This window comes from Lycorma delicatula, chromosome 1 (genome assembly GCF_047948215.1).
Source record: "Lycorma delicatula isolate Av1 chromosome 1, ASM4794821v1, whole genome shotgun sequence".
In the NCBI taxonomy this organism is placed as follows: domain Eukaryota; kingdom Metazoa; phylum Arthropoda; class Insecta; order Hemiptera; family Fulgoridae; genus Lycorma; species Lycorma delicatula.
This window is the reverse complement of record NC_134455.1, coordinates 30,276,823-30,302,570: the sequence shown is the minus strand read 5'-3', so window position 1 is coordinate 30,302,570 and position 25,748 is coordinate 30,276,823. Positions and strand designations below refer to the sequence as shown.

At 30.3% G+C, this 25,748-nt stretch overlaps 1 protein-coding gene across 2 annotated transcripts in view; it reads left to right on the top strand.

Annotated features, from left to right (window-relative positions):
* Positions 1 to 23,615, top strand: part of SpdS (Spermidine Synthase) — a 49,214-nt gene extending 25,599 nt beyond the window's left edge. The window contains exons 1-5 of one of the 2 annotated variants that reach the window (XM_075382351.1): positions 1,235 to 1,390; positions 5,521 to 5,641; positions 9,014 to 9,260; positions 19,643 to 19,872; positions 23,089 to 23,615. In XM_075382351.1, the coding sequence (XP_075238466.1) occupies positions 5,597 to 5,641; positions 9,014 to 9,260; positions 19,643 to 19,872; positions 23,089 to 23,268 (702 nt within the window). In that variant the 5' untranslated portion in view covers positions 1,235 to 1,390; positions 5,521 to 5,596 and the 3' untranslated portion in view covers positions 23,269 to 23,615. Of the gene's footprint in view, positions 1 to 1,234; positions 1,391 to 5,520; positions 5,642 to 9,013; positions 9,261 to 19,642; positions 19,873 to 23,088 lie in introns of those variants that run through there. The other variant, XM_075382343.1, reaches the window with a different exon arrangement.
* The last annotated feature ends 2,133 nt before the right edge of the window (positions 23,616 to 25,748 follow it).

Below are 25,748 nucleotides of genomic sequence, written 5' to 3'. Positions count from 1 at the left end.
GAATCATCATATTCTTCTATCCGCATTCAAAAATTTACTTAATAAAAAAATTCAGAAGGTTTTTACTGGTAGATAATTACTTAATATTTCACACATACTAGATTTTAAATATTTATTTTGGAAAAAGTAATTATTTGTATTAGAAATGTACTCTTTGCTAATAAATTAGAAAGTATAATTTCCAAATACAGATAGTATAAAAAAATTATTTCTTCTTTACTTAAGGTTTATTGCTACTGAAGTAGTCTTTTTATTGTTGTTTCTATTACAATAATTTTTCTTTTTTTAATCACTGTCTTAATAAACTTGAATTTAACATAAGTTTGGCATCTGTGTCAGATGAATCACTTTTAACACATGCAAATTATAAGTTTGTAATTTTGTTATTGTATTTTTGCTAACAAAACAGATTTTTCCTATTTCAAAGAAATAGGTTATTGTAAGTTTAAATATATTGCATTAAAAACCCTTTGTTACCTATTGTGTGTTTATCAATGTTTCCATAGTAGAAAGAAATATAATTATTTTATTTTTCCAAAAGTTTTTAGATGCTTTGGAATAAATATTTTGGCATGACATTTTTTTTACGCTACAAAATTCTATTTCCATATCCCATGCATAAGCTTCAAGCTTATGTGGCGATATCAAGCAAAAAAAATTCTAGGTATTTTTATTTGCTTAATTTAAAATCTTTACTAAAAAGACACTTATTCTTAAAATATAACAACATCCACCTTTACCAAACTAGGTAACAGAACTTACAAGGAAGGGCCTTATGCTTTCATTGGCATTTTTAATAAATTACCGAACCATTTACAAACTATGGAATTTTTAAATAATACCAATTAACTTTTTTTTTTTTAAATCCAGAATTTTTTGTTCAATGTGTACTAATATATGATGGTCAAATAATTTTTATTTACACCTTCTGAATTGTGAATTATTTTTTAGTTATTTTTCATATTTAATGCATTTACCTTAAGATTATTGCATGTGTTTATATTCTAAATAATTAATTGTATCCATTCCTGATGTAATGTATCGTTAATGTTCTGATCAAAATAAAAAGTTGAGTTATTTATTTGTGCAACTTTTTTTAATTGGACCGCGTAGACAGTTGTATCTGTTGTTTATTTAGTTCGTACCTGTAACTTTTTTACATTCCTGTATTGCAGGGATATGAGAATGTGTTGTTAATTTGAAACCAACATAAAATGATGGCTGGTGGACAGAATTAAAGAGTGTTAACATATTTCTAGTCAGACTTGGCCTTGAACATCTAGATCTGCATAGATAGACTAACCTTCTCTGCCACCATAAACTATTGATCACAATGGTCTTCAGATTTAGATTTTCAGAATCATTGCATTGAGAAAAATTAAAAGTGTTGGTGGGTATTGGAAGAATTTCAACTCGTACATTTTCTGTAATATACCATATAATTGTATTTATATTATGGGCTCTTATGCGCAGTTATTCAATTTTAAATTACCTCTTGAATCTGTAATCGGGTACATAAGTGTTAAAAAGAAATATAATTTACAGTAAATCCTATTTATGTATAATAAAATCAATTTTTGATGTAAGCATCATGAATTAACAAAGTTCTGTACCTATGTTCACTTTAAAAAAAAAGTAATATTTATTGAAAAATCAGAGTTTTTTCTGTAGGATACATCCTCTTATACCCTCATGTTCTGCTCTAATTGCATTATGGGTTTTAAAGAGGTAATTTGTGTTGTGAGAATTACAATTACCATTAATAGAACTACATTTCTCTGATTAACAGTGGTGAAAAATTATTTTTTAAATCAGTTTTACAATTTCTTTTTAATTTCTTTGTTTCCATCTAAATTACGTAATTTCATCAAACATTGTGTTGGGACATTTTTTATCATTGTAGATCAGTATTGCTGATTTATGCTTTTCATGTTGATTGTTTCTGATTCATGGATATAATTTCTGTGAAAAATAATACTTTTTTTCAGTATATTCATTTACTTTGAATTAGTTTGGGTTTTTTTCAATGAAGATTGCCAAGAAACTTACTAACAGATCAGAGTAGGATTAATTCATTTTAAGAGGTTGGATGAGTAACGATTTGGATTATCTACTATTCCTAAGATATAAAGATCTGTTGAGAAAAATTTTGAACATAATTTCAAATTTTCACAACCTGATTGTAGCTTTGTATTTTAGTAGTCATTGAAAATCAGTTTATAAGGGACTACATTAAGTGGATAAGTGCTGTGTGTTTATAAGTTAATTTGAGTGTGTGCAAATCAAATAACCTAAGTGGCTTGATCTCTGGGTCCATTTCCAACATAGCACCAGAAAGACTTCTCTGAAGCTCCTGTATTGGTTTCAGACTTTTACAGCCGGAATGATCTTATTGAGAGGATTTTTTAAAAAAACCTAAAAATCAGATTCTCAAAAAATTGAAGTTTTTTATGATAATTTTCCAGTTAATAAATTTCTCATCTAACTTTGAAATGTTTACAAAAGTGCTTTGTTAAAATAAATGATGGATATATTGTCAGATTATTGTTAACATTGTTCTTTACTCCTCTCTCTTGAGATGTAAAGAAATACCAAATGATATCTCAGTATCAAACATAAACCATATACTTAGGTTGAAGTTTTTTAATTGAATCCCAGAGTTTTGCTAAAAAGTTTATTTATACATTTTACACTGAACCTGTAAAAATAGATTATCCATTATTTGGCAGTATATTCTTCACATTGATTAAAAAAAATTCATGTAAGTGCAAGGCTTGAATCTCTTAGTTTTCTGTCAGATACTTATCAATACAATTGGTACATAAATTATAATTACAAGATATGGTTATTTGATAATCTATTTTTTAATAATTATTGTAATTGATTAATAATTTAACACTTCAATTAAAAAAAATTTATTATTATTAATAATTCCAACTTTTAAATTAAAATTTAATGTAAAAAAATAAAGAGAATTAAAATAAAACATACATATTTGTTTTATAAGCAAAAATGTTTACCTCAAGAATGGATTATGATATTTTAATATTGATTTTAAATTTTTCCCATGTAATTAAATTGTTTGTGTAAAATAATTAATATAAATATTTTGTAATTTTTTTAAAATTTTTATTGATAGCCTTGTTAATTTGTAAGTTTTTATTATCACAGAAATTATTTTAAAAAATGTATGATGTGTTAGTTTCAACATTATTATATAGCAAGCAAAGTGAAATCTATTTGTTTGAATATAATTTATATACTATAAATGTCCAGCTTCTAAAAGTGGAAATTATTTCAGCATTAAGAGAACTTTGTGCCAGATTTTGTATTCTCTTTGACATATTCAGTTATTTGTATAAGAGCCTGAAATATCATGCTTCTCATGGAAATATCTGATGCCTAGTAATAATGTTTTTATTCATTAATAATAATAATTGTAATTAGATATTTGTGATACTTTGATATAAAAAGTTCTCAAGAAAATTATTAATAAATTATCTGAAAAAGTCAAGTTTTATTTTTTTAAATGACTTTTTTCTTGAGTTATAAAATATTACAAATATTCAGATTTGTAAGAATATACGAAATGCAGCTCATCTGTCATACAACTATACACCTCTCCTGGAACTAGTTTATACAGTCTGAAAAAAGCGATAAAAGAGTATTGTCGTATTTAATTTATAATATATTAGTTGCTTTTTTAAATTACAACCTGTTTCAAAGTTATGTTTTGCAAAATTATGTTATTGAAATTTGACAACCTTATCAATTAGCAGATGAAAATTTCCATTTTCTTAGGGCCCTTCAGTAAAAAGATTGTTGGAATTGTTTCTACCAGAAAATTAAATATTTTATTGAAGAAGGCAATAGAAAAAAACTTTTATTCATTCTGGAAAACAGGAAACTTAATAATTTAGAGGTATTAAACTTCTGTTATAGTTTTTAAACTGGTAATGAGGAAAACCCAGAGTAGTGTCAACTCTAGGCAGAAGATTGTGATAAGTATATCATTTGTATAAAGATGATAATCTCCTCCAGATGTACCATTGATTTTTTTTAAAGCTATACTGAGTATGAGTGAGATGGTAATAAGAAAAACAATAGAGAAGAGAAATAAAAAAGCTTTATAGAAAATGTCAAACCTGCTAAGCATGAACTGCATAGTATAATAAATCCTAAAGAAAAAGAGTGAATTGAGCAACACAATAATATATTTCCCATAGTATCTAAATGGAGATCTGACAGTATTGATTATGTGTGAGTTATATTTTAATTAGTGTAAAATAAACAATAATGAAGTAAAGAAGAAATGGCTTTAAGGAATTTATTTGAAAATATCTGTTAAATATCCTACATTAAAGTGGGCTTTAATGTAGGATATTATGCAGCAAACAAATGTATGATTATTGTTGTGCAAACATAAAAAGGTCTGATGAAAAAAAAGGAAAATAATAAAGAATCACAAAATGAATTCACATAATAAAGTTAACTTGAACATGTAGAGTTCAAGCTAAGAAAACTGCGAAAAAGGGTCAGATCTTTTTTTAGTTTGACTTAAATGTTGTCTACTACCTTCCATGAATCCATAAGCCCTCTATTAAAAAAGACTGTGTATAAATTCATACTTTTAAATTTAGGCAACAATTATGTCACCTGTTACTGCTGACATAAAGAGATAACCATAGAGGACTCTAATGAAGCAGGTTCCTGTGCATTCCACCAGCTAAAGACTGTAAATAATGGAGAAAACATAGTTCTGATGTCTAGTACTGGTGGGAGTCATAACTGCAATTTATTGCTTGTGGCTCTTTTATTAAGTAGTGTGCAAGTGCTTGAAATTCCCATTACAGACCAGAGGTTCTTTGAATTGGATGTTTGTAGAAGAAGGGCAGCATGTTGATGCAGTGACAAATCAAAGGAGCGTGAATATATTTGACCTGAATATTTTACATGAGCATATGAATGATATAAAAGGAATCTACATAAGGTTTTTGAAAGCGATTATTCAGGTGTGACAAAGAATTAAAATGTTCCTTAATAAAAAAAAAATTATAAAATTAATACAAACAGAGAAAAATTAAGTGGATTAAAATTAAAGAGTCTCAGTTTTGAAAAGATTATAAGAATCATACATATTTAAAATATTCATTAAACAACTTGCCAAAACAAATTTTTATTTTTTTAATAATTTTTAAAAATTTCTTCTGTCTGAATTTAGCTCAGTTAGTTAAAAAACTATCTGTAACCAAGTAAAATGAGCCATGGTTAGCTGGGGTTCCATGGGTGGGAGCCTCACTTTTGGTTTGATTCTTGCATAAGTTCTGGAATTTTTTCATTTATCATTTGATGCATCTCACCTTTTTCATTAAAATACTTCTTAAAGCATACCTGAAGTTATAAAGTATAGTTTAAAAGTAATAAAAATTACTTTTAATAAATAATTTCAATTTAAAAATTCTTATACTGATACATTATTTTATTTTGTACACATTAATAATATTAAATTTTCTTTTCTAGCAAGGCATACGGAAGAGTTCTTATTTTGGATGGGATCATTCAATGCACAGAAAGTGATGAATTCTCTTACCAGGAGATGATTTCATTTCTTCCATTATGTAGTCATCCATCACCTAAAAAGGTAACAGTCACTTGTAAAGCTTTGGTTAAAACTTATATAGTTAATGATTGTCATTTTCTGTTCTTTAATTGTATAAATATTTATAGCACATCACAAATAAAAATGTTACATTATGTATAATATTTGGTTCTTGTTCATACCTGCAGATTCATTTGTTGAACTGTAATTGCTATTATTGTTATCAATACTGATTACTTAGTAACAGTAGAACTATTGTATGTTATATTATGCTATTGTAAGTTACTATTCTAAGGTTATATCTTTATTTTGTTAAACATTTATTATGAATTTTCTTCCTTTATTATTTAAACAACATTGAAATTAATGACTTCATCTTAAGCTGTAAAAAAAAAGTAAGATACAGAGTTATTACCTTTTATTAAGAGAAGGCTTTTTTAGAATACCTTCTTTATCGAATCCTTTCATTAATAATGTTTTTTTAAATTATCTTTCTTCTGTGTAACTGATTAATGTTCATCATTTTTTATTATGAACAGTGTAGCCAGTTCAGTAGTTTCATTATCTATTCTCCACTAATTTTTATAAAATATCCTTTATATGTTGTGTCTGTGAATAGTTTGGCTTGACTTATTCTAAAAATTTGTATGTAATTTCTACGTATTACGTAGAATAATACATATATGTATTTTTAATAATTTTTTTCCCTTCTATTTTTATTATTTCCACATTCTCTCTCTTATTTGTTTCTTGCTAATCAACTACAGATTTTTTCTTTTTTTTTGTATGCCTGCACATGCTTTAAATATCTTGGTTTAAATAGCCTGGTGTTTTATATACATAAATATATTCATGCTGATCACATTTTTATTTTATATATACTACACTGATTATATTTATCCTTTTTCTGTTGTAAGTTTTAAATGTTTATAATCTGGTTGTTTGGTGGGAAAAAATACAGTAAAGAAAATTAGAATATGTTTTATAAACTATTAATTATTTATAATTATGATATACATATAAATTTTAAAATCCAGCATTGTATAACAAAGGAACTAACAGTGGAAGTGACTCTGAAAATATGTTCTTCATAATAAATAAGAATGGGAAGAATGTCTTGTATTTTATTACTTATGATGAATTCACCTGTTATTACAATTGGGTTGTTTTTGTGAGAATTCATGAAAACAAAGATTCATGAGCTGAAGTTCTGAAGAACAGATTTGTATAAAATAAACAATCTATATAATAATTATTTAAACCGTTCATGTATTACTTCTCTACCTCATAATGTGCCTAACACTTTCTTCCTTTTTTTAGTTTTAATATACAGTGTTACATTTATCGGTTTCTTTTATTTTTTTCTTCCTTGTATGAAGTACAGGAAGTATTGTAATCACGAAAACTTTCAGTTTTCAGATTTCACTGGAAATATCCATTTTGACTAGTTCTGGCATGACGTCTGTACATATGTATGTATCTCGCATAACTCAAAAACGATAGCTGTAGAATGTTGAAATTTTGGATTTAGTACTGTTGTAACATCTAGTTGTGCACCTCCCTTTTTGATTGCAATTGACTGGTCCAAAAAAGCCCAAAATAAAAAAAATTTGATTTTGCACTTTTTCTTAATTGCAGTAATAAGCCCTCATTGAGAGCTTTTCAACAATATATGATAAGTAGTACTTATTTTCATTGGATCCAGACTTATAGCCCAATAAAATTTTAATTGATGAAATATTTGGATCTTACAAGGGGAAGGCACGTTGCGCTCAAATCACGTTCAAATCCAACTTCATTTTTTTAACCTTTTTTTTTTTTTGTAATTTAAATATATTGATTTATTAATAATTATTAACCTCTGATTTTAAAAAGTTTTACAATAAATAATTCAATAATAACAAAAAGTGGAAAAAAATGTAATTAATAGGCAGGCATACAGAGAAGTCATGTGGTGTCCACATCAGATTTTTAAAAAGGTAGAAAGTTTAGAATGTTATGAGTTTAGTTTAAACTTCAGTTACTAAAATTTGTGCATTTATCAACAAAATAAACAGAAAATTCCAAGCAGCAAGGGAAGATCAGATGAAAGAAAAACTTTGTAAAATAGAGAAAAATTACTGGAAACAGGTAATTTATATAAAAACTATAAAAAGAATTTGAGGAAATAAAATTATTACATAAGTATGGATGGAAAAACTTAGCGGAAAAAAGAAAGAGCTGACAAAGAATATGTTGAAAAATCTGTAACAAGCTTCTTTGATGAAATTTTCAAAGGAAAAAATAAATTTATATTGATCACAGTGGAGGCAGTATCAGAATGCCTTATGTAGGAAAAGCCCAAGATTAAATAAAAAGGCTTTACAAATCAGTTTATAAGATTTATGTGACTTACAGAATAGCCCTTACACTTTTAAATAAGGATAACTTTTAGAACTATCATTGTATCAAATTAACATCTCATGTGTAGAAAATACTCATTAGGATTCTTTACAGTTGAATATAAGATAATTTCTATCCAAAGTTATGACCACTTTCACATGTTTCTTAGATTTATTGCTTTGATTTAGTTAATCAACAGTTATTTTAAACTTTGTTTACTGCATTAAATAGTCTGCATTTGCTTTTTGTTTTTTTACAATATATACTCGACTAATTAAAATGCCATTAATTGTAAGGTAAATGAAAATTTTATAGATCGTTAAGATAGAATATGTATCTTGCAACTGATGAAATATGTTACCTTGTTCAAAGTATTTCTAACATATATCTAGTAAAATATATATATATATATATGTGCATTATAAATTCTATGCATGTAATACATTGTTTGTAATCAGATTTTATTAAAACTGTGAAAACTGTGCAATCCTGCTTTACTTCAGTTTCTGTTTTCAGATTATACTTTAATTTCTATAAATAAATCTTTAAAAAAATACTTTTTTACTCAGTGGGAGAAAAAAATTACATATAGAAGATTGTTATGGGTTATTGGTTTAAGGAATGTAATTAATTAATGGTATCTGTCATTTTTATATTGATTACTCTCAGAAAAATAATTTTAGTGTAATCATCAGTTGCAAGAATTACTAATATTCTTTATTGTGCGTTTTAATAAAATTGCTTTTCAAATTGCTTAAAATTAATTAAAATAATATTTATTATAAACCTCTTAGTCTGCATTGTTTCATAAAAAATATTTTTATAAGAATGTTGTAGAACTGTTAGTTTTATAATAAGGTTTTCTTCTTTTTTTTTTTAATAATATTATTTTAGATAATGCTAATAGTATTAATGAATGAAAAACATAATGATTCAAACAAATTCGTTACAGTTATCATAACATGAATGTATTTTAAGTTTTTCTTTAATTTAAAGGAATTTTATATTAATTAAACATAAATTATGTTGTAGGTATTAATTGTCGGAGGAGGAGATGGAGGTGTTGCACGAGAGGTAGCTAAGCATCCTGATGTTGAAGAAGTTACACAAGTAGAAATTGATGCTAAAGTATTGGAAGTTTCAAAAAAATATCTTCCTTTCATGGGCCAAGGGCTTTCTCATCCCAAATTAAAATTGGTTGTTGGTGATGGTTTTGTATTTATGTCTGAGCATAAAAAAGAATTTGATGTTATTATTACAGATTCTTCTGATCCTGTTGGTATGGATGCGTCAATAGGTTTAACTATTCATTAAAATATTGAAAATATATATTTACAGTTACAGATTTAGATTAAATTTGTCACTTAGATTTCTAAAAAGAACATTTTTTTTTTTTTTTCAAACTGGAGAAAACTATCTTTAATTGTGAATTGACCCATTTTTTAAATCAATATACAAAATAGTGTATCAGATTCATTAGTTAGGTCAATGATAGCAAAATCCCTAATCAGTTTAATTGGTCTTATACTTAAAAGACAAACTGCCTGAGTGTTATCAGGAAGCAGCCCAACAATAAACTGTACTTATTACAGTGAGATGCTTTTTGACAGTTTAAAGCCTGCAATTCAAAGCAAATGCTGATGGAAATTATCATAAGATGTGCTGTTGTATGACAGTGTTAAATTGCTCTAGAAAATGAAGGTTGTGGTATAGCTCATTTTCTGTGTAGTCTTAATCTCCCTGCTTCAGATTACCATTTATTTTGTGTATTCAAAGAGACATTAAGAGGTTATTAACTTCAGACCAAGAACTGAAAGAAATTGTTCATGTAAGGCTTGATGTTCAGCCTAAGGAGTTTTCTGAGAGAATAAAGAATCGCAAGTAAACTGAAAAGTATGTTGAAAAATTTTATACACTGGTGTTATTTATTGAATTGCACATAAATTTTGACTTGTCCTTGGGTGTGTGTTTATGTGATAGAATTATAAAACAGAATTTAGAGATATCTTTCAGTCTATAGAAGTTTTTTAAATGACATTTCTCTTGATAAGTTAATTCATTTTTAATAATATTGATAATAAAATAAAAACGATTCTATGTTTAAATTAGTTTTGTATATGTATGTATATTGGCACACCTCACACCAAGCCAGTATCATTTATAAAATTGAATGATTTGTATGAAAAAATGTTCATACAATTGTAATAATGAAGTTAAATGCGTACTGATAATGTGATTAAGACAGCAGGAGGATGACTTCCACTCTGTCTGGCCTTGTATCTTTACTTTCCAAATAATAATAAAATTTATAGTAATTTAAAAACACATATAATTTCAAGGAAAAAATTTTCCTTGAGATTCAGTGAAATCTCTTTATTTGCACTTCCCATATTCGTGGTGCAATATTTTGTGATGTCTTCTATATTTGCGGCTAACTTTTTCTGTATTTGCATGCATTGTGACCTTTTTTTTTGTTGATGAGTCTGAGAAAAGCCATTTATGCTTGCCCCATAAATGGGCCAGTGTCAGACTCGCATATGTCCCACTAGATGTTGTTAAGAGTGTATGTATACCTGCACCCTACCGACTAAAATTTCTATCTCACCACTTCTCCCCACTGGGGCCGGGCCACAATGAAGCACTCTCAGTCCTGCGGGGGGCCTTCAGGCTCAGGAGTACGAGGGTCCTCGTGCATCAACACTGTAACCCATCCACACAAACACAAAAGTAGAGAAATAGCTCATTCTCTGCGTAGTCTTAATCTCCCTTCTTCAGATTACTGTTTATTTTGTGTACTCAAAGAGAAGTTAAGAAGTTATTAACTTCAGGCCAAGAACTCAAAGAACAATGCATTTGTAATTATTCAGTCAGGATATGAATCACACATACATTACATTATGTAGTGACATTAAAAAATAATTTAATACAGTACGAATATACACTGCAGTAGTGTACGTACAGTACTGTACAGTTCTGTATTTATTTTTAAAGATAAAGTAGAGAAATTTCTCCATCATATTTGCTTTTCAGTGACAATAGGATATGACTTGCCTACATAAGTAAACAAATTTTCAACATTGCACATGTAAAGTTTCAGATTTCAGTATGTACTGTAAAGTAATTTAGCTGAGCAGAAGAATCGGTCACGTAACAATTATTACTATGTGCGTGTTATAAATATGTAGAAAGTGTTTTTATTTAATACAGTGCAGTTGATCTTTCCGAGTATGTTCATTAATCTGTTTTACTGTATGAACAGAATAGTAGGCCTACTTTGTATTTTTGCGTGGTTTGAGTTTTTGAACTATAATAAAATTTATTTCTTTTAATTTAAATTATTTTTTATAGTATAAGGGGATTGAATTACTGTAAATATCTTTAACCAGTAGCAATGAAAGAAAAAGGGTAAAAAAAGTTATTTTATTATGTTAGAGATCCTTGATAGGCTTAAAGAAGATGAATCAGTAGCTTCTGTTGCTCAAAGGTTTGCAATAAATGAATCAGCCGTTTGGTACATTAAGAAATCTGAACAACAAATTAGGATCTCAGCAGCCGCTTCATTATCTCAAAGTGTTAAAATAGTTAAGCATCCTCCTATTTAGAAGATGGAAACTGCACTAAGTATTTGGATCAAACATCAGAATCAAAAACAGGTTGCAATAAGTGGACCTATTATTTGTGAATAAGCTAAGAGATCATTTTAATCAAGGACTGAGCCAAAATGATGCTGTTACCGTTACAAGGTTCAGAAGGCTGATTTAATAAATTTAAAGTCAGGCAATGTTTACACAACATAAAAATTGTAGGGGAAGCTGCATCAGCAGATAAATTAGCTGCAGAAATTTACCCAGCAAAATCTTTAAAAGTCATTCAGGATAATAAATACAAGACAGAGCAGATTTTTCCCCAATGGGGAGTCTATTCTTTAAGACCTTGGCGGTTGGCATCTCCACAGGCCTAGCCTCTGCACTACACACTTTCCACTATACACATACTACACCAAGAACACTACGCAAATTACAACATATATCCTTACACTACATAACAACATCCTACACTGATTTTTCGTGCATTTACACTCTGTGATGCGACATCTTACAAAACACAACTGTAACCCAAGGTGGGAACTATCGTGCCAATGGGTGAATGGCTCTAAGTAATGAGTCTCAAACAGTGTCCTCTGGGCACCAGGGCAAACCTAGTTGTATTTAGCTCTAGCTCCATTATGCGTGCGCTCTGCTGGAGTGGTCCGTTTTATCACCGGTACTCGTGGGACAAAAATTTCAGTTCCAAATATAAATATTATGATAATTGGTGGTCCGTCTGAAAAAAACCACAAAAAAAATGTAGTTTTGTGAAGAGGCCTTGGTCAGCTTTGTCTGACGAGGATAAAGTCCTACAGAAGAAAATTGCAAATCATCAGATATGAAATTTAAAAATATTTGATTCGTTGTTCTCTGAAATAATCAGGAAGGTGGCTCCCTCCAAAAGGTTTCGCCTTTCTTGATAAACAAAGTTATAACAGGTGTAAGTGGTTTCCCGAAGAACATCAGAAAATTACATGACATCAATTCTGATTGAAACATTCAGTGATGAGTAGAGTTGAAATATCTTACATCTCCGTAATATAAGTGCGTAATGCCACAAAACCCTAAATATGAGTCGCGAGGTAATTTTTTGCCCAGATCTTATGGATATAGATGTCACTAAAATAGCTTTGTGCCCAAGATGTTGTAGAAGTGAAGCGTATAATGAGAAGGTAGAATGGAAATAAGAACTAACACCACCTCTTATACTGACTTTCAATCTTCCAGTCCCACCAGAAAAAATAAAATTGGTTATCCTTCAGTTCGAGTACAACTTTTCATTCCCAACCCTCGATGAGGTTTTAAATGCCAAGAGTATGGTCACACTACAACAGCTTGTTCGAAAACAGATCTGTGGTAAATATGCTAAGGAAGGCCACAATGATATTAACTGATATTAAGAAGATGAAAAATGTGCCAATTGCAGTGGTTCACATACAACTCCCTCCCAAGATTGCCCAACTTTTAAGGAAAAAAATGCAATTCTCAGTATCTCTACCTAGCAGAAACTATCTTTTACAGCAACACGCAGAAAATATAAAAAAATAATTTCAAGGAACCTAGTTAAACCAGACCAAAACAAGCCCTGCAAATTTAAGTAATCAGCCATGTGGATCCTGCAATGAGCTAAAAAACTTGTTCAGATGTTATCTGATCAAGTTGCATCACTAACAGCTACTATTTCAGAGCTGACAAAGATGAACAAAAAGTCTTTCGTTGCAGTTAGTGAATCAAACAGTGGGATCCGTATGAAAGTTTCTGTTCCCAAAATGTTACTTGGATGGGCAGGAGTAATCACAGCTGGCAGTAAGCTCCCTGTTAAGGGAACCCATGTAAATACTCCCTCTGGGATGTCATCTGCAGCATCTCATTCTACTAAATCACCTCATATACTGGAGGATATAGTTGAAGAACCACCCAACCCCAGGGCATCGAAGTTCTTTAAAATCAAAAATACAAAAAATAAAAACCAGATCATATACAACTAACGTTTATACATTTTCCTGAATTTATTTGTTACTGCCTTTACTTATGAAAATTACTCAGTGAAATGTTAGTGGTCTTCGGTCTCGCATTGAAGATGTTAGTGTTGATGCGTTCACATGAACCATTAATAATGTCCAAGAAACACATCTATTACAGCAAGATGAGAAATCTCTCAGAAGCCATACGTGTGAGAGATACGATTGTCTTGTAGATAGTAGAGAGAGTGGTGGTGTTGCTATTTTCATGTGGAATGAGGTGTTGGCTACAAGGCTACCACTAGCTACCCTCATTCCTGCTTTACAGTAAAAATTTCAGTCCCATTTAAATTGCATATCTGCAATTTGTATCTGTCGCCAAACTCCGAGTCCAATGCTCTAGAAATATCAAATCTCCTCACACAAAGTCCATTGCCGTCATTAATAGTAGGAGACTTCAATGCCCACCATATTTCCTGGGCTCATATTTCTGCTCCACTGGAGGAAATATGATAAACAGTCAGACAAGACCTTTGTCTTCTGAATGATGAGTCATACACATTTGTCTTCATCATTTTGTACACTGTCAAACATTGATCTCTCCTTATGTTCACCAGATTTACTCCCTTTTCTTAATTGCTCTGCTTGTGACCTTCACTGCAGTGACCACAGGCCAAGTATTATAAACACTGGTGTCGACCGCAAAACAAATAAAAAGCCATAGAGATGGATTGTTGAAAAGGTAGATTGGAACGGTTACCATAAAGCCTTCCCATCACAGTATGACAGTGGTGCAGATGCCCTTGACGAACTTTCATCTTTTACATCTCTGATATTTTATAATGCTAATAGATATATCCCACAGACACTGGGAAACTCAAGACATCTTTCTGTTCCTTGGTAGAATGATTACTAAAACGCTATTAGCAATTGACAACAGGCACTGCACAAATTTAACTGCAGACCTACAAATGAACACTTATATTTATACCATAAGGCTAGAGTGGTATGTCATCAAGTATTCTTGGACGCTAGGAGGAAATACATTGACACCATCTCACCTACTACTCCCACGTCTGCTGTGTGGAAGAAGATCTTACAATTTGCGGATCACCAAAACAATCCATTCTCAGACATTCATGAAGAAGAACCCCTTACATCTCCTTCTGCAGTGGCAAGTAACTTGGCAGATTCTTTCCATTTGGTGTCTCTCACCTCATCATACAGTATCGAATTTCAGAGGTAGAAAGTACAGACGGAAGTACTACCGTTCAATATTAGTGATTCGGTTGGTGAATTAAACACTCCATTTAACTTACGAGACACCTCCCCTGGACCTGACAACATTCATCTCAGTATGATCTCACATCTTCCAAATTCAGCACTACAGCACCTATTGTGTATTTATAATGGTTTATTCTCCTCAAAAGTTTTTCATTTGATCTGGTCAGAAGCCATTGTTAAATCAGTGCTTAAGCCTGATAAAGACAAAGCGTCAAATAAAGCCTGACAATAAGACAAGCGTCTTATGCAAAGTAATGGAGAGAATAGTGAACTGAAGGCTTACATGGTACTTAGAGAGAAATGGCCTTTTATCTCCAGAGCAGTGTGGTTTCCGATAAGAACAATCATCCATTGACCATTTAGTCACTGGAAATAGCTATTCAAAACGCTTTCCTGCTACACCAGCACCTCGTCGCTATCTTCTTTGATATCACAAGGACGTTCGACACGGCCTGGTGATGTGGTATCCTAAATACCCTCAAAGAATGAGGAGTAAAGGGCAACATGCTGGTTTTTATCAGAGGTTTCTTAAATGACCAAACTTTCCGTGTTCGTATAGGAGATTCTCTATTGGGTAGCATCACTTTAGAAAATGGAGTCCCTCAAGTGTATTAAGTGCCACCTTGTTTGCTATACCCATCAACAGTATTACTGATTGTGTGCAACCACCTGTTTCATGTTCGTTGTTTGCTGATGATTTTGCCATATATAGTACGTCCTGTTCAGTAGCCACAGCAGAGAGACTACTACAGAACACGTTATCTCACCTTGAAGCTTGGTCCAAGGTGATCAGCTTCACATTTTCACCTGAGAAAACAAAATTGTAGTCTCTTCTTGCTTGCGGGACCCATCTACTCAGCAAGTTTTTCTCAAAGGAGAGCAAATTTCTAACACTCCTGATATCAAGTTTTTAGGTTTGATTTTTGACAACCATCTTACATGGGTCAAACATCAAAGAACTAAAAAAAAAAGTTCCAAAATTTTAGATATGCTGCAAGTTCTTAGCAACACAAATTGGGGAGCCAATAGGTCATGTATGTTGCGATTTTATTATTCTTTAGTTCATTCCCGCTTAGATTACGGTTGTATTGCCTACTCTTCAGCGCATGATTCCACGCTGAAAATGTTAGATGCTGTACATCACGCTTCTGCCTTGCTACTGCTTGCTCCATCTTGCTGGGGCTTTTAGATCAAGCCCTATCATTAACATACTTGTTGAGTGCATGAACCATCACTTTGGGATAGACGTGACCATCTTTCAGCATCTTACTCTGCCCATTTTAAAGGCCAACTGAATCACCCGGCTTTTACTGCAGTTCTTGTGAATCCTAATTTACAAAGATATGAGGACCATCCACAATCCACTGACTGTACCTATGGTTGTATATATCCAATGGTTACTACAGCTTTTAAACGTAGACATACCTCCAAATTTTTCCCACCTATCGTCTTTCAGCAAAATTTTCACTATAACCTCTCCAGAATAAACCCAGACGCAATAGTATACACAGGTGGATCAAAACAGAATGATACCGTTGGATGTGCATTTATTCTTAATAGCAGAATCTATATGTTTGGTCTACCTAATGTTACAAGTATATTTACTGCAGAACTGTACGCCATCAATAAGGCTTTAAATATCATCATATCCTTATTTGTAGTGACTTGTTTTGTGCACTCAAGCTTTGGAAGATTTTTACTCTAGACATCTGTTGGTCATTGAAATTTATAACGCAATCGCCAAATTGAACCATCGGAACACAACTGAGTTTCTGCTGGATCCCTAGCCATGTAGGAATTGTGGGCAATGAACACGCAGATTCTGCTGCTAGGGACGCATGTAGTCAGTCAATCTTCTTTCACCAATCGTGTTACTACATGGGATTTTAGCAATTGTGTAAAACATGCTCTTCAACAAAGTGGCAGGGTGACTGGACTGCCACAGTGGATAATAAACTTCGATACATTAAAAAAAACACTGTGTTGCCATGGGACTTGTCTTTTAGAAAACTCAGTCGAGAGGAAGTAGTTCTATGTCGATTGCAGTTAGGTCATACTAGAATCACACACAGATATCTAATGTTAGAAGTAAATGCACCGAAATGCATACAATGCAACTGCCGCTTGACTGTGTGCCACTTTCTTTTGGATTGCATTTGTTATGTGGCATTGCATCGTAAATTTAAATTTCCCAGGAACATTCATCAAATCCTGGACAATGATAAGGAAGTTTTGGACCAGGTCTTTTTATATTTTGATTTATTAATAATTTACGTTCCTTTTAATAGTGGTATGTATTTTTTTACTGTTATGTGTTTGATTTTAAATTTATATTTTCTTTTGTTATCCGAGAAGAAGCCTTTTACGTTCTTCTTGGAGTTTGTTATATTTATTTCATTTTTATATATATATATATATATATAGTTATTTTTATTTATTTTGAAGTTTTTTATCTGTGATAGTAGTTGTTTTATTTATTTTTTAGTGATATTAGTTTTAAATTTTTTTAGTGGTATTTTATGTTATTAGTTCTTTTCTAGTCTTCCCCTTATACAGCTAGGGACTCTTTACACCCTTCTTGTATTTTTTAAACTCTTTTTATTTTAGTTAAATTGTACGTTTTTAGTTTTAAGCATATTTTTAATTTTATATTTTGCAGCTGTAATTTAGTTTTAAGTGTTTTTAAAAATAATTTTTTTCAGCTGTAATATTAGTTTTTTGTCTTTAAGGCAGTTTTTTTTTTTACTATTTGTTTTCTTTTATAAAATTTTATTCCAAGCGATGATATAATGCCAGTGTTTTTGCCCCCCCCCCCCAAAAAAAAACAGATTTTTAACACGTATGAGACAGGCCTGTTTTGGAAACAAATGCCTAATAGGACCTTCATTTCAAAAAATGAACAATCAGCACCGGGTTTCAAGCTAGCAAAAGAGAGAGTAACAATTTTGCTTTCTACAAATGCAGCCGATGATTGTTTAGTTAAACTGCTAATGATTTACAGGTCCCAAAACCCGCACATGTTAAAAAATAAGACGCTGTTTCCAGTTTTTGGCAATCCAGTAAAAAAAGCATGGATTACAGCTTCACTTTTCATGGACTGGTTCAATAACTGGTTTTGTACCTGAAGTTGAAAAATGTCTAAGATTAAAAAATTGATTTTATGTCTGTTTTAGTCTTAGACAATTCTCCCAGTCATCCTTAGGAAATCCAAACAGCTCATCCCAAAATAAAAGTAGTTTTTCTCCTACCAAACACTATTACTTTATTGCAACCAGTGGATCAGGGAATTATTTAATTGTTTAAATTATATTACATCAGAAGATCATTTAAAATTATTAAATATGATGGATTCCAATTCTGAATTGAATGTTACAACATGTTAGAAGAAATTCAATATTGCTGATTGCATTATGTGCTTCAAGTCATTAGATGAACTGAAACAGTCAACTATGTCTTACTAGAGAAGCTGCTTCAAACAGATATGCTGGAAGGTACTAGTAACATCGAGACTCCAGTAAATATCACTGAAAGTGTGAACGCAATAGCTCGTTCAATAGGGAAAAATGGGTTCGATGATGTAGATGACAACACCAAGAACTTAATGAACAAGATCTGGAAGATTTAATGGCATAGGTAGAGTTTGAAGGTGAAGAGACAATCCCTGGAAAACAGTTAAATGTCAAAATGCTTACCAGAGGCATTAAACTATCCGATGATCTTACCCAGGTTTTTTATAGATGCTGATCAGTCTTTGAATAGAAGCTTAATCTTTAAGTGCAAAATTGAAGATGCCATGCAAGAATACACAGACCTTCACACGCATTTAAAAACAAGATTGAGACAAGGAAAAATTACAAATTTCTTTAAATGCAATCCAGAATACTGTAGGTTAGTTTTGTAAATTTCTTTTACAGTAATTTTAGTTTTAGTGTACGTAGTACTGTTTTCTTGACATTTTAAGGAAATCGAACATGTAATACCGTTTTCTAATACAGTACATACTGTACTCACTGTGATGAGTTTTTAAATCAAATAGTTTGGTAAGTGCTTACGAGTAAATTAGGAAATGAACTGTATTTTGTTAAATATTTTTTGTGTAGTGTATTTATGTATTATACTAAACCACTGCTTAAAATTAATGTTGCTGTCTCATCAATAACATCACCCTAAGTAAGTACACATGATATTTTTCATTTTAGAGAAGCTAAATCTAGAACTATTAGCTAAATCTATTCTTTCTTAAATGCTCATTAGTTTCGTTCTATATTTGCAGTTTTCTGTATTTATGGCATTTTTATGATCTCTAACCCCCCCTGCGAATAACAAGATTTTACTATATAGCATTAAAAAGTTACTGATAATTGTTATCTGATTGCATCCTTTTTAATTTGTTATGAAGTGATGACTTTATTTGTAATTTTAAAATATTATTTAATTATTGACATTTCCCAAAAATGTTTATAGATTGTTTTTTTTTTTTAAATTATTGGTAAAAGTATTAGATATTTTTTTTTTCAAGAAAAATTATTTTATTATTAGAAAAACAGTATTGCTTTCATTTTTAGTCATTTATAAAAAATGTCTTTACCTTGTATGAACAACTTGAGTTCAACAAGCAGTAACCCCAAATCACAGATTATTTTTATGTAAATGATATGTGTAAAATAACATTTACATCAGTTTTAGGTTGAAGTTGCATTGTTTCAATGAATTTTATTTTTATGTTAGCAACAACTTGTACATTTTTTAAATATTTAATTTAGTTATTTACTTATGTTTTTGCTTTTTTATAGTATTCTTTAATTATAGTTATTTAATATTTATTTCAGGACCAGCAGTATCTTTGTTTCAACAAACTTATTTTGAGTTGATGAGGGAGGCACTGAAGCCCAATGGAATAGTTTGTTCTCAGGCTGGTACTGTGTGGTTTAACCTCAGGGAAGTTATAGATGTAATGTCACACTGCAAAAATGTTTTTAAAACACATGCTTATGCATATACTTGTGTTCCTTCTTATCCTTCAGGCCAAATTGGTTTTGTACTTGGTAGTTTAGATGCTGTAAGTTTGTTATGGATTTTATATTAAAATTTCTTAACAAGTTTCTGTTATGAAACTTGATTCTTTCTTTTTATAAAAATGTTAATATGGAAGTATACAATTGTCTTTTTCAAGAGTTGATATAAATGCAAAACATACATTCATTGTTTTATGTTTTTATTAAATATAATTTATAGAAACCATATTTAATTTCATATCATTAGATATTTTTATTTGAGTTCAACAAGCTGTACACCCAAATTACATTTTGGTAGTTTGTCTTTACTAGTTTTAGACTGACTATTCTGAGAGAATGCAGTTAATGAAATCCTTTTGAATAAAGCATATATAAATAATTACATCTACAGTTGGATTTGAGCCAGGGATCTGCGGCACCCAGAGCAGCAATAGTAACAGTGATCTGATTTTTTTTAAGTGGGCTTAGTGTTTTTTTGTAGGTATATAATAAAAAACTATTGACATCACAGTATGGCTGCTGGATGATTTTGTTTAAAAATACTTTGGTACACTTTATCCCTTGTTTAAGTAGAAGATTAAAAATTTTGTTTAAAAAACATCCAATCTTTAATTATTTTATTTACAGAAAAGGTTAATATAAACCAATAATTTTTATGAACTGAAGTTTACAATTTTAGTTCATTTTCGAGAGAGAAAATTCTCTTTTAAATACTTCTTTTATATAGCTCCTGAATGTATTTATTTAAATAAAAGAATGTATTTTATTTCTTACAGTTGGGTGCGGTGTGTATTATCATTTATTAAAAAACCTTAATTATTGAACAATCTTATGAACATGTATTGAGAAAGTACAGTTAAATAACAATAATTAAAAACAAATTACATGATACTGAACTTAATAGACAATGATGAGATCATTTGTGTGATAGACCAGTGACCTTACAGTAAGAGGTGAAATTGGAAAAAAAAACTAAAAGATAAACTGTCATTGCATGAACTGGACAGAAGTGTAACATGGAAATTATTTTTAATCAAATGTGCCCACTGACTGTAATAAAGATAATAAGTCGTTTTTAAAATAATCATGAAATAGAAAACACTCCAAAACTTTTAATCTTTTTTATATAGCACTTTTTTTTTGAAGATATTTTATGAAATTTGTAAACAACAAAATGAGGTCTGTTCAAAAAATTCTGATATAGTCTCAAGTATTATTTTATTTTGTTAAAAACCTTTTTTGTGTCACTTGCACTTATGGAAGCAGTTATTTGAAACTCAATGTTGGAGTTATATAAAGTATTCAAAAAATCTACTCCTTGAAAATAATTTTAAATTTGGAAATAATGTTTGTAGGTACAAGGTTGGATAATACAGAGTGTGGTTAGGAAGCAGTCATTTTCCCCCCATAAAAATCAGTGTATTAAGAGCATAATTGTGTTGTAGCAACTTAAAAAGTATTTAATTCACCCTTTTTATCATTACCTTTCCAGAAAGAATCACTTTTTAATAGTTTGGTAGAAATTAGTGATAACCAACATTCTCAAGTTATAAAGAAAACCCACCAGCATGTCAGACATTTGACCTAATCTGATAAGCAGCTTTGTACGGCCTTTGTGATTTTCAGACTCATTGATGATTATTTTAATTTACCATTATCCCCAGTAATGCTCTTAATTTTCAGTAGTAATGGCACTTTTACTGAGAGCCACAATAACTTATTTTTCTAAAATAGCTCTTATATATTAGGTCTGCAAATAAACTAATGAGACTGGTTCAGAAAAACGTTTTATCTACAGTCTGGTTATACATGGGCTCTATTACCTTCGAAATAGTTCCCTTAAGAACACTTCAAACGGTTTTCCCCACTCTTTGTAATAGTGTTGGAACTCAGAAACTGGAATATCCTTTAGATGGTCGGTTACATTTTTTTTATGTTCCTACTGTTCCTAATCGGTGTCCTTGAGGTGTTTTTTTGAAGTCGGGAACAAGAAAAAGTGGCAAGGACTCAAGTCAGGTGAATAAGGTGGTTGAGGAACTACAGGAATGTTTTTCTTTACCAAAACCTCATTAATTGAGAGTGCAGTGTGACAAGGTGCATTGTCATGATGCAGCATCCAGTTGTCTTTGATGTTTGGTCTCACATGGGCAACTCTTTTCCACAGTCTTTCAAGAATTTCTCGGTAAACATATTGCTTTACAGTCTGTCCTGTAGACAAAAACCCCTTATGGACAATGCCATTAGTATTGAAAAAACAAATTAGCATGGTTTTTATTTTTGATTTGCTCATTTTTGCTTTTTTTTGGGATGTGGTGAGTTTGACCACTCCTTCCTCTGACGTTTTGTTTCTGGGTCATACTCAGATATCCAAGATTCATCACCAGTAATAACATTTTTTTTAGAAAATCAGGATCAGTTTCAATTCGCCGTAGAAGATCAGCACACTCCCACCCTATTGTTTTTCTGTTCAACAGTGAGGTTTATTGGGATCAATTTTGCACAAACTTTTTCATGTCCAATTTGTTTGTCAAAATTTTATGGACTGTAATATGGTCCAAATTCAATTGTTCTGCAATCATTCTGACAGTTAATCGCTGGTCATACTGTATCAAGTCTCTGATTCACTCAATATTGTCGTCACTTTTTGATGTTAATGGTCTTCCAGAGTATGGATCGTTCACAACTGATTCCCGGCCATCTGAAAATGCTTTAAACCACCTAAAAAGTTGGGCTCATGACAGATCCCAAGGATGTCATCTCCATACCCTTTTCAATTTTGAAAAAGTTTCAGTAGCATTCTCACCAGTTTATCACAAAACTTGATCGCACAATGTTGCTCATAATTAGTATCGCTCATTTTTGTAACGCCCAACAAAAACTTGTTTCACAAAAAGTTTGTTTATGTCTCACGTGGTAACAATAAACTAAAAATATTAATACCTAATATAAATCAGCTGTTCATATAACCACATGTTTACTAGTAACTTTACTGTGTTTCCACTTTAGCTGCCAAGAAAAACTAGTCTCATTACTTTATTTACAGACCTCGTATTGGAACAATTTAAGTATTTGGAATGAAGTTGTGAACTGTTGAAATTGTACTACTACACAAAACAGATGAAAAATTGAATAATTTGTGTATGGCTCTAGGCTTTCTTCAAACAAACTGAACATTTCAAGAAAGACAGAACATGATTCTAGGTTTAAAATGATATAAAACTCAATTTTTTTTTTTTAATTTTAATCTTTTTATTTTTAAGGATATAAATTTTAAAGAACCGAGGAGGATATTTAATGACACTGAAATGAATGACATGAAATTACGATACTACTCATCTGATATCCATAAGGCTGCATTTACATTACCAAGGTTTGCTCAGAAGGCACTATATGATAATGTTACTAATAATAAAGACAAAAATGAAAACATAAGGCTTTGAAAAATCACATTTCAACTTCATTTTTTAAATAAATGCAATTTATTTCTTACAGTTGGGTGCGGTGTGTATTATCATTTATTAAAAAATAATAGTGCAACAAGATTCATTCCACAATAATTGTGAATTTTATTTTTTTATAGTGTTAAATTATTTATTTGTAAATAATTGTTTCAGTTTTTACTTTTTTGTATGTAAATTAATTATTTATTATATATTTTATTTATAAATTTTATTGGTTTTAGGGACTGTGTAATTTTTTTTAAATACAAGACAATAAATATATATATTTTTTATTCTTATTAAATTTTTGAAAATTCAATAAATTTATGTATTTTGTTGTAAAGTTATTTGTTCTTAAAAATTATTTCATAATACCTGGTGAAAATTTTCATACTTAATATTAAAGCTAGGTGTGAGGTTAAAATATCTTTGTCCAAATGTAAAGTCAATTTTAAACATATATTTTTACTGCTTGTTTAAAAGTTTTTTTTTGGTGGAGTCTAAGTATTATCTTAGAACAACTATGCACTTGTTCAGAAATTTTCTATAAAATCTGCTCTTTTGAAAGGTAATTTGTAGGTCTGTTTCACTGGGCATTAGGTTCAAAATTTGTTAGCCCATCTGATCATAAAATGACCTCTATGACATGAGCGTTCAAGCTACAACTAGGATTATAAACTCTTGAGACAATATAATTTAAAGAATTGCTGTATTTTGATTTTGTCTGATGCAAACATATACTAGAAGAAATACATAATTTTTGTTTGAATAAATTTTTAATTTGATATAAATATAAAGAGGAAATATTATAATTAGAAGAGTTTGAAAAATTGCTGCCGTTAATCATAAGAATGGAAAATATCGATCATTTTTGTTTGTTCACAGTTGACTAAACTCGATTTGTGGATAATTATTTTCTTGGACGCTACAGGTCGTTGCTTTATTTTTACTGCTCATATATTACTTCAGTAATGTATAGAAAAACCTCATTAATCTGGACTTAATGGGGCTCAAGGTTGTCCAGAGTAACTAAAGTCTGGATTAACACGAATATTTGAGAATTATGGATTAAAAACTCAAACTTTATTGTGAAATACACTTATTGTGTTTTAGAATATAATACAATAGTTACATTATGTTGTTTAGTTACAGTATTAGACATTTTTATTTATTTGGCTTAAAAATTGTGTACCACAATACAGTACGTTAAAAAAATAATTTATTAATAAATAAAGTGTTCAGAACAATAACAAAAATAAAATTACGATATACAGTACTCTTTAAAAATTTAGTAAAAAACAAATGTTTAAATAAATAAATTACTCTGTAAAAAAAAAACCTTTGATCACTCGCATACTTTCTGCTGAAATTAGTTTTTATGCAGATTGTTAGAACATGACTCAGGTTTGGAAGCATGAGATGTGCAATCAGCAGATTTAATCCCAGAAGGCAATTTAAAAAACTGCTTATTTTTTACTGTACGTAGCACATTTCATTCCAAACCAAAAGTTAAAGATGTTGCAAGTGTTTGTAATATGCAACGATTTCTTAATTTTTACTTTTTTCCATTAAGTAATCACATAATTTGTATGCTCTTGTTTTTCCAAGTTATTTTCTGTGACTATCATTATCATCATCTTCACCCTCACAACTTTGAGTCTCACCTTACACGTTCTGCAATTTCTTCCTTGGTTAAATTTTTGTAATCAGGATCATCCTCATTGGCCTACAACCAAGCTTCGATACCTTCATGGGTAGCATCATGTTCTGCTTTTAATATATAATTTCTGTAATCTTATAGTAGGAGAGAACCCATGCGCCTGATATCAGGTATTTTATTAGAATCAAGTCAAATTTTAGAGCATAACACAAGTTGTTTTTTCTTCTTTATGTCTGATACCATCTGTGTAGCAATTCCATATTTACTACAAACACTAGCTACCTTGTTCAAGTTTTTTAATCAACTGTAACATTTGTTGCAACGAAAGAGAAGTGTGTTTTCATTTTTGACTAACTTCTGGCTTAATAAATGGCATTAAAATTTTAATTTATGAAAACAAAGAAAACCAACAGTTAACAATCATAGGAAATTATGAAAATGAACAATACAGATTAAAAAATTATAAACTGTTCTGTTAATATATAAAATAGACTTCAACATAAACTAACAAACAACTACGTTCGGTACTGTATAATAACAAGCCAGAGAATGTTAACATTCCTAATGCGTGACGGCCAACTAGAACTTGGATCAAACTGGTTTTTAACTGCTAATCTAGAAAATCCACGGTAGGCATTATTTATGTATTCTATGTAAGACTATACTGTATTTCATTGTACCTGGCAAATCCAGCATCCATTTCACAATAAGGTACGAACTAAGATTTTATTATAAGGACTACTGTATTTATATAATTATTTTCCTACTGCACTTGAGTTCATATATTTTTCTAAAACTACGGTCTTTATTGCAATAATTG